We start from the raw sequence: 10,448 nt of genomic DNA, 5'->3' as shown, positions 1-10,448 counted from the left end.
GGGGAAAAGAGGTGGGAGGCACCACTGGTACTTCAGATGGAAGGCATAAATCCAGTACACCTCCACACTGAAAAACACATTCTGTTCTCCAAGTTATCACTTAGAGATCCTGGGAGAGTGGGTGCAATGAAGATCATGGCATGGCCCAGGGTCATTGGAGGAAGAAAGTAAAGCACGTGGTCTAGTTTGCTTTCTGATGTTGTGATAGACACCATAACCACATGCAACTCGAGACAAAAAAGGTTTATTTGGCTTGCAGGTTACAGTCCATCATCAAGGGAAACCAAGACAGGGGTTTAAGGAGGAATCTAGAGGTGGGAACTGAATGAAGCAAAGACAACAGAGAAATGTTGCTTATTGTCTTACTCCCTGTGGCATGCTTTAAAAAAAAAATACAACCCAGCACTTCCTGTCCAGAATGACACTACTTGAAGGGGGGGGGCATGTCAATCACAAATCAAGAAGATACCCCCTACAGTCATGGCCCACAGAGCAACCTGATGGAGACAAGTCCTCAACTGAGACTTCCCTTTTCCAGATATGTCTAGGTTTCTGTCCAGTTTACAAAAATTAACCAGAACAAAGAGGCAAGGCAACTAGACATACAGACTAGCTCATGGATCACTAAGTGGGAGCAGCCTGAACAGTCTGCTCAAAGAAGAAGCAGGAAGAGGATTGTCTGAAATAGGGGAGCCTAATGCCTTATTCTGGCCACAGGTGCAGTGATCTTGGCATGATTGTACCTCGGTTGCTTAAGCAACAACTGTGCTGTTCCCATGGCGATAAAACCCCCTGTATCCCTTGAGTTTAGGAATTTGTATCAGAACCTTTAAGTGGGCAGCCTACTGCTGTGATTGTTTTAGATTATCCACTGATAGAATTCATAATTGGAGTATTCCTAGCAGTTGTATTGAAGTTGGCAACAAATATGAGCAATGTGAAGGAACAAATTATGACAATAAAACTATTCTCAATTTCTGCCTCCAAAACAAGCGATAAAAGTTTAATACATAATAATGTTAAAATATGGAAAGATTTATATGGTAAATCTTAATGAGGCTATATATTGTAGAAAGGAAAGTTGAATACAGAAGATAAGGTGTCCTGTTGGCTTTTTTGTTTTGTTTTTGGTGTTTTGTCCAACTTGACACATGCTAGAGTTGTCTGGGATGAGAAATAATGTTTCTATTATACGACCTGTTGACATGTCTGTGAAGCATTTTTTGATTAATGATTGACGTGGAGGGCCTAGCCCATGGCGGGTGGGGCCATCTCTGGGCAGGTGGTTCTGAGAGGTTTAAGAAAGCAAGCTGAGCAGGCCATAGAGAGTAAGCCAGTAAGCAGTATTCCTCCATGGCCCCTGCTTTCATTCCAGCCTTGGCTTAACAAAGGTCTATGTGCGATAAGGATGGGTAAGCCAAATAAACGTTCTCCCCAAGTTGCTTTTGGTCATAGTTTTATCACAGCAATGGAAAGCAAACTAAGAAACAGGATCATCCCACGAGCAGTTCTCATTCTGACCAGAAGGGCTAGGGAAGGCTTTCGGAGGGTCTACTGGAAGTAGAACTTACCAGTAGGACTTCTTGCACCTTATATACACAGTGGGGAAGGGGGATAAATTTCAGTCCTGAAAGTGGATTTTTAAGTTTATAACAAGATTGAGAACGAGCTGGTTTACTTTATTCCTTCATGAAAATGGAGCTCCTTAAAAAATTAGTAGTGCAGATCCAATGCATTTTAAAATGTCTCAAGCAGGTTTCTGTCTGTCATTCTTAAAACTAGAGCACACACTTTTAATAGCTAATCTCCATGGGGCTCTCCTACTTTCCCCCTGAGATCAGAGCTAATGGGCTGATCTGGAAGATGATGTCTTGAGAGTCTCAGGGAGGAAATGGAGAAATTATCGCATATAGTCATACTGAATGGTCCTGACTATATGTTTTGAAGTGTATAGAATTTGTAGATTAGTGGAAATCCCCCTGGACCAGATTTGTAAGATAACTGTCGATTCTAACTACAGATTGGGATATACCAGTCAATCTAGACCCCTAAATTATAGCATAATGCAGATTACAATATCTTGACTTATAGTTATAATAAGTATGTGTGCATGCACACACACACACACAATATACAGAGATGACAATGAAGTTCATTTACCCATCATGCAAAACTTTTCAGTGCCATCGGCCTTTTTCCTGCAGTGGCACTGAGCAAGCTTAATTAGGGCCAGTTCTGTCTGTTTTGTTCTAGTCAAGCCCTTTATCTGGAATAGGTGGAATGAAGTTCTGCTAATGTTAGTGGACCCTTATTTAGCCAAGTTACTTTCTGGCAAAGTGACATTAAGACTGCAGTTTGTGTAAAATCTATGACTCATTGCCAAAGTCACTCTTGATAGAGCCTATACAAGATGGGGTCTCACTACCTAACCCACGCTGGTGATATTGGACTTGTAGTACTCCTGACTCAGATTTGCCCTTGGGCAAGAACTTACGTATTTTGATCAAATATGGCACCTAAGATTTATAAACACATGAAGCTCAATATAGATTTTCCTGTCTACAATAGCACCTTACTTCCTGTCTACAGTAGTACCTCCTACCTTACTTCCTGTCTACAGTAGCACCTCCTACCTTACTTCCTGTCTACAGTAGTACCTCCTACCATATTTCCTGTCTACAGTAGTACCTACCTTACTTCCTGTCTATAGTAGTACCTCCTACCATACTTCCTGTCTAAAGTAGCACCTCCTACCTTACTTCCTGTCTACAGTAGTACCTCCTATCTTACTTCCTTTGCTCATTATTTTCTAGAATGATAACATAGAATTTTAATTTTAATTTTCTAGAATTAGCTTCATTATTTTCTAGAATAACATAGAATTTTATAATACTGTATCATGCTTCTTGTCTGCACCCTCCATGAGACAGTGAGCTGTATGGGACCAAAATCATTGTCTCGTCTCCAGAACCTATCACTATGTTTGATAAGAAGTAGTTAATAAACATGCATATCTCTTGTAATTTTATACTATGTGAGAGTAAGTTCCCAGAACCAGTTTTGGGGGATTAGAATATGGACTGGAAATTTTCTTTACCATGACTCTGGTCCTCTTAATGGTGTGCCAAAACTCAGTAGTTCTGTTATTTAGGAGTGCCACTGAGTAGATTCTGAGTAGATATAGTCACAAGACACAGGAAGTGATTATAGATTAAGTTTCTAGAGACAGTGTCCATTACATAGCCTGTGTATATTCCTCCAAGTCCTTCTAGCATGGCTTAACTTAACTCTTTAATGGTAGCTTTCTGCGTATGACTATCTCTGTCCATTGTCATACACACACAAGGCTCTTCTATTTAGAAAAAGATAACTCCATTTCGAAAGGTTCTATTTCCCTTTCCTCCCTCCTGTCTGGGACCTTAGAGATTGGAACTTTGCCACTGTGTAGACATTTAACAGCTGACTTTGAATATCAGCTTTGCAGCCTTAGCTCTCCTTTCCCAAGAATACAAAGATCAGTGGCAACAGATAAGCTTGAGATCTTAAGTTGTATGGCAGATGAGATTAAAAGCACAATAACAGATTACCTGTCCTTTCTCATTCATTGTCCCCTGTCCTCCCTCCCCTACCAAACCAAAGTAGATCACCAGAAATGAAGTTGACTTGATTCTTCATTAGACCACTGGGAGAAAGTGAGGATTCTTGCCACATTTGACTCTAAATAACTTAGCAAGACAAGGTTAGTAAATCAGAATAATATTCTGTTTCTTTTTTTGTTTCTGAGCAGTTTTTATGTGTGTGTACATTTCTGCTAGTGCATGCTCACATTTGTGTGGTTTTATGTGTGTGTGTGTATGTGTGTGTAGGACAGAGACCAACTTCAGTTATTGTTCCCCAGGAGTTATCTTGGTTTTAAGGACTTGGGGCTCATGGATTAGGCTAAACTGCACAGAGCTCCAGATTCCCATCTCTCTGCCTCTCTAGCACTGCCAGCTGTGGTGGTTTGTATATGCTTGGCCCAGGGAGTGGCACTATTTGGAAGTGTGGTCTTTTTAGAGCAGGTGTGTCACAGTGGGTGTGAATTTTAATACCCTAGTCCTAGCTGCCTAGAAGCCAGTATTCTGCTAGTGGCCTTCAGATGAAGAGGTAGAACTCTCAACTCCTCCTGCACCAAGCCTGCCTGAATGCTGCCATGTTCCTGCCTTGATGATAATGGACTAAGCCTCTGAACCTGTAAGCCAGCCCCAATTAAACATTGTCCTTATAAGAGTTGCCTTGGTCATGGTGTCTGTTCACAGCAGTAAAACCCAACTGAGACACCAGCACACCATGCATGCTAGGCTCTCATGCTTATGCTGAATCACTTACCAAATGAGTCCTCTCTCAATCTGTCAGTTATATCTTTGCAAGATCAGCACCTTAACCATAACCATACACCAGTGTGCTCATGACTTCTCTTTTCTCTAGTAGAGCAAAACGGAGGTAAGCACAGGTTAAACATCAGTCCCACTGATTTATCCCAGTTACCACATTAGATGAATACAAGCTGAACTCTAACAGTCACACACAAATATATCCTTAGCCTAGGCCACATGCCAGAGAGTCAGAATCTTGCAGACGTCTACGATTACTGATATATAACTGCAGCCAGTCTTGTTTCTCTGACTACCTCTCTTGTAACAATGGCTGTTAAAAACAGTCAATTCTGTTAGCCATGTGGAGACAGTTTGGAGAGCAGAGCTGGGAACAGAAGAGAACACACTGCCTTCTCCTGTAGGCAGTGGTCAGAGAGGCTGCAGAACATATATAGGTGCAGGACATTCTCCCACAGCAAAGAATCATCCATGGACAAAGTCCTGAGGTCATAAAATCTCTACTGCCAGAAATTAGAAGCACAAAAAGTCAGCATGGTATTGGGGGCCTAGCAGCTTAAGGGAAGCCAAACTAATTCTCTGTGGCTGGAGTCTTGGACATAACACCAAGAACATCAGTGTTTCAAACTGTGTTTAATAAAGTGACACTGCAGGATGCAGCAGATGTCAGTCCACTGGCTCCCAAGGCAGGACAGCAAATTCTGCTCTAATACCTTATCCCACCGCTCTGCTGGGTAAACTCCAAGGAAGAGGATGCCAAGCAATCCTTACAGCCAAGAGTGTTAGGAAATGAGGGGGCAGAAAACTTAGTTGTTTGGAATTAAGAGGTATTATTAGGTGGCAGGCAACCTAAGATTAACACCACCATGTGAGATCCAGAGGAGAGATGGATGCTGGGACTGTCCTTCTGAATGCATAGCAGGGAGTGAAGAGCGTGGATGGGTTCCCCAGCAAGGGAGATCAATCAACCTGGCCACAGCCCCAACTTCAGTTCTAGCCCTTGACCCAAGAGATGTGTGATTCTAGGTGAATCTCAAACCTTCCTAAAATTAGGAGCTGGCTCTGTAGGATTGGGCTCAGCTCACGTCATTCTCAATGTTTTCTTGTTTAAGAACATAAGAATTGAGATAAATCTATACTAAGACGCCAGCATTGTACATTTATTAATTTCCAATAGCATGTGGTGAAGGAAATAAAGAACAAAAGGAACACATGCAGTTTTATACCCTCAGGAAAACTTTAATTGGATAACCACTCATTCAACAAACACCAACAAGCACCGTCTTTGAATAAGATATGAAAATTTGTATATTTTAGTTTTTAAAGATGTGTTTTGAACAATCCCGGAGCTCTTTAAAAGTTTGTTTCCTAGGATTTAAAGCAGTTACCATTCAGCTCCCCAGTGAAGTTTCTCACTGTGTTCACACAGGACAGATGGCTTCCATTAGCTAATATACTTCCAGGTGGTGCTGACACAGCACAGATTTGAATATTCCTCTCTGTGGGACGTAGAGGTGCAACTTCTATACTTAACCTGCCGACAACCCGCTACTACAACTTTCCTCATAGCCTTGGGTTTGCAGGGATCTAAAGTCAACTCTTAGAGAATAAATGCAAACATGAAAAACTGGAAATTTCAGCATAAGTCCCCATTATACGGCTTAGTTCTTGTTCATCTCAGCAGGCTGTGCTCATAGAACAAACTGCTGGTGTTGGCTGTGTTCTGTGCTGGAGAGCTGTCGGCTGGTAGACCAGAAAGCCACAGCTTCAACAGTTACATCTTCAAAAAGGCCACCTGGAAAAAAAAAAAAAGATCCACAGTGCTTTAATGATAGAACATGATGGAAAAGCTGGCTGCATGTCAGATCTGAGTGGGATGGGGCCAAATCTGGTCAACAGGATACAAAGCAACCTCAGAAGAAGTCGCTCAGGCGAGGCAGACATTGCATTTTACAGCAAGAACCAATCAATCTCTTTTAAATGAACCATCAAGTAATTAGAATGATTCACATCCACTTTTAAAAAAGGTTTAATTGACAGTAAAGTTAGATATCCATGAAGTAATCCAGTTCATGTTCCTGTTGGTTCAAACTACTCTTTTTAGACATTCCATTAGCATAATTCTGAGTCTAAAAGACTACTAGGCAATTTTATGTCCTTAACACCGTTGGGTCTAAATACCCCCTTCTTCTCCTCAGGTCATGCTGATACTTTTAATCATATGCAATTATACTTGTTGTGTTTGCCAGCAGCAATCCATCTTAACCTAGTGTTTAAAAGAAAACTTAATTCACACAGGCATATGTGCAAAATGATTTCAAACTATCAACAAGGCTCAGCTCAAACAAACTCCTGTAACTTCCCAAAGTTCTGATAGCAGAGTAACACAAAATGATAGTTAACTACAGATGTTTATGGAGTTTTAGTCCGGAGGTGACGGTAAAGCTGGAACTGTGTGAACACCAGGAAGAGAGGGAAAGGCGAAGACAATGCTGACCAGAGTGGTGGGTTTGGGAAGCTTGCACTAGGCCAAACAGAAGTAAATTCATCCCATTCTTAGAGAAGTATCAAGGCATCAGGGAAGATGGTGCCTAAGCCCCAGCTGCAGGGAAGGGGGCAGGTAGTTAATGATCCCTGTTACAAGGAAAGGAAAAAGGCAGAGCCTTGCTGTGCAGGAGGCATCGACTTTATGGAGAGTGCTTCAGAGGATGTTACTCTTCATACAGTGCTGCAAAGAACACACCTGCTGAGTTTCCACATCAACTTCCTGCTGAGCTCCTACATCAAGTTTTGCAATGAGAGCACCAAAGTTGAGGGAACAGGCAAAGAAGAAGGGTTACAGTTCCTAAACATCATCTAACCATGGGACAATTACGGCGTATAAACCTCCAGGGCTTTCTGTGAAGATCAAATGAGATAATAGGCAGAGTGAGGGTGGGGGAAAATGTTTTAGGCCAGGCCAGACCAGGCTTGACCCTGTTGTGTGTGTAAGCTAGTTTGAGCTACACAGGAAGGCCCTGTCTCAAAATATATGAATAAATATTGAAAATATAATAATTATGAAGAGATAATATACTATATAAATCCACATGATTTTCCCCCCATTCTATCTCCATTTCTACACTGTTACTAGATGGGTCAGGGTGTTTAAGGGAGACGTGTGTGTCCCATTAGGGATTAAGGAACGGTTTAGAATGAGATCGGACAGGAGACTACAGGTCTTGAGTGCTAACACAGGGTCTACTGAGGGCGGTGGTGATCTGCTGCTATGCAAACTGTCTTCTGGGAGAGAAAATACATCACCTCATAGAGACAAAATCAGTTACTGCTTTTAATTCTGCAAATTACTGTGGCATGGAATAGTTAAAGGAACATCTAACTCCAAAACTTGCCATCACAAAAACAGGAAATTTAGCTCTAAAATCAGACATCTGGCTAGATTTTGAGACAGTCTCGGTTGTCAACAACCAGGAGAGGCTGTTGACTGACATCTAACAGGGAGAGGCAGACGTGTTGCAGAACGTCCTAAAATCACAGGTCAGCTTCCTCCCAGAGCTCCCAAAAGTCAACAGTGCAATGCTGAGAAATGCTGTAATTACAGGATCTTTTTGCTGGACCAGATCTCTCATTGACTAGTTCTGTGACCTTTAATAGGCTAGTTAACATCTTTCCATCTTTCCCCACCTGCAAAATGGGAATTGTAAAAGGCCCACCTGAAACCGGTAAAGCATTTTAAGGTGTAGTAAGCTAATTACGACTCTACTTGCCCTGGGCACAGCCCTAGGACAGAGCAGCATTTGAAACATTTGTTTACCAAGGAGAAAACAAATGCAGAAAAACCGGATGGCTTACTGAGCATGCAAGTCCTGACAAGGGGCAATGGTGAACTCGGGGAAACTGATGAAATCCCACTTTTCTCACAGTAACCTTGCAGATAAATGAGAAAAGTCTAGAGGCACAGGATCCTTGAATCTTCACTATTGCCTTGCCGTCAAAACACAGCTTTGGTTTCTCATGCTTTTTTTAAAAAGCCCGATCATCATCATTATTTAATTTTATATATTCACCATTGCTCTCTTCAGACACACACATCAAACCCCATTACAGATGGTTGTGAACCACCATATGGTTGCTGGGAATTGAATTCAGTACCTCTGAAAGAGCAGTCAGTGCTCTTAACCACTGTGCCATTCCCATGCTTATGATAGTGAACTTAACATGGAGAACAAGAGGTTAAAGTAAGCAAATAATGCAAAGAACCCCCACCCTCACCACCACCAAGTAAGGAAAATCTGAAATTTTGACCTAAAGAGGCCTTTTCTCTCTCTCTTTAGTGTTTTTTAGCTTTCCCTACCAAGTATACATTATGTACTTCTTAAGTTTCAGTAACAAAAATATATACACAACTTTGGGAGCAGGTATTACATAATGCATCGTGGTCCTTTTTTATTATTATTTACATTATTATTTACATGAGTTAACTATTTTAAAAGCTGATTTTGTGTTCTCTAGCTTTTGTCTGTGACAGGAAAATCTGCTTCCAATTTATTTTAAGAAAGTTGTTGGTTGGGGTTTTTGTTTTGTTTCTTTTTTGCTTGTACAGTGCTGAGAAAATCCTGTTCAAAGCTTTTAGACCACATGCCTACAGCTGAACCTCTAGGCTATGTTGGCTCTTGCATTTCTAGAATGTATATTTGAGACATCAGGAGAGAGGACTCTTTCCTTTGACCATAAGATGTGACTCTGTGTTCTATGCACACAAATATAAACACTTGAAGAAGAAGGAAGATGAGCCCAGAGATGTAAAGAGGATGTCCCTGCTCTGGGTCATCAGAAAACAACCGTCTTAAATGACAATAAACAGAACTAGACTGATGGAGTGGCGAGCCCAGGGTAGAGTCTATAATGCTTCCGTTACATATGAGCTCCATGTTCAACACTTAAAAACATTCTTTAATCTTAGTTAACAAAGCTATGTTGTTGTCAAAGCAAACCACACAAGATACAGTTTTCATTTTAAAAAGTTATCTAAGTGCTTTGCCATATGTTAAACAAAGCCAATAAGACTGTAAAATACTGAAAAATTTGAATTTCATAATGACAAATTTTGATTTTTTATAAAAAATTAAAAAATAATTTCAAACATTTTTAATTAAAAAAATTCATGTATATGAGTGTTTTGCCTGCATGTATGTATATCTGTGCACATGCCTGGTGTCTGCAGAGGCCAGAGAGGGTGTATAATGTCCTGGAATTGGAATTAAAGACAGTTGTGGGCCACTGTGTGCATGCTGGGAATCGAATGTGGGTCCTTTGAAGAACCAGCCAGTGCTCTTAACATAGGGCCATCCCTTCAGCCCTCAAAACCACAGGCTTTCAATAGGATTCTACAATAACTAGTTATAGCTATACACTGATGTCCCTTTTCACATGAAATAGTGCAGTTAACAGGAAATAGATTAGCTTTATAGTAAGTCAAGGGAATTTTATATTTATGCTTTGTAGGTAAAATAAACCTTATATATAGCAATATGGGTTCTAAGACCCAAACTTTATTTATAAAATAAGATATAATTATGAACACAAAATAAATCATCTTTAGCACTTATCAAATATGCTTGATAGTAACTCTGAGATTAAATGATTTTCCTGACTCCCTAGCTTAGTATTTATCAAGAGGCTTTTGAAAGCATCTGCACCTGGCTTTTGGGCTGAATACAGTATAGGGTATTCCTCCCTCAGGGTTGGTAGGCTGACTGCATTTGTCCATTGGTCCAGTCTGGCTTATTCTACCGATTGTCCCCATAACAATCACACTTAGTAAAAAAGGATTCCTTCATGGTGCTAAGACAGGAGTAGGGTCGGGCCAAGCAATGGGATGACTTAGTAAGACGGATAGGCTAAAGGTAGATGCCTAACACCTGCTGGAGGGAAACTCACTGCTTGAGTTATGAACTACTAAGGTAGTTCAGAAGTAATTACTACTCTAATTATGAATTTTGTACTGGCCAAAAACCAAGACAGTAAATGTTGGCATGACAAAGAGTTTGGTGCACGCTGGTTTCCCACTGAAAG

At 40.8% G+C, this 10,448-nt stretch overlaps 1 protein-coding gene across 2 annotated transcripts in view; it reads right to left on the bottom strand.

Annotated features, from left to right (window-relative positions):
- Positions 1-5,588: 5,588 nt before the first annotated feature.
- Positions 5,589-10,448, bottom strand: part of Ube3d (ubiquitin protein ligase E3D) — a 150,689-nt gene continuing 145,829 nt past the window's right edge. For both annotated transcript variants that reach the window (XM_052187714.1, XM_052187713.1), the window contains one exon: positions 5,589-6,168. In XM_052187714.1, the coding sequence (XP_052043674.1) occupies positions 6,148-6,168 (21 nt within the window). In that variant the 3' untranslated portion in view covers positions 5,589-6,147. The remainder of the gene's footprint in view (positions 6,169-10,448) is intronic.

Source organism: Apodemus sylvaticus, chromosome 7 (assembly GCF_947179515.1).
Source record: "Apodemus sylvaticus chromosome 7, mApoSyl1.1, whole genome shotgun sequence".
Lineage (NCBI taxonomy): Eukaryota > Metazoa > Chordata > Mammalia > Rodentia > Muridae > Apodemus > Apodemus sylvaticus.
This window is presented reverse-complemented; position numbering and strand designations above follow the sequence as displayed.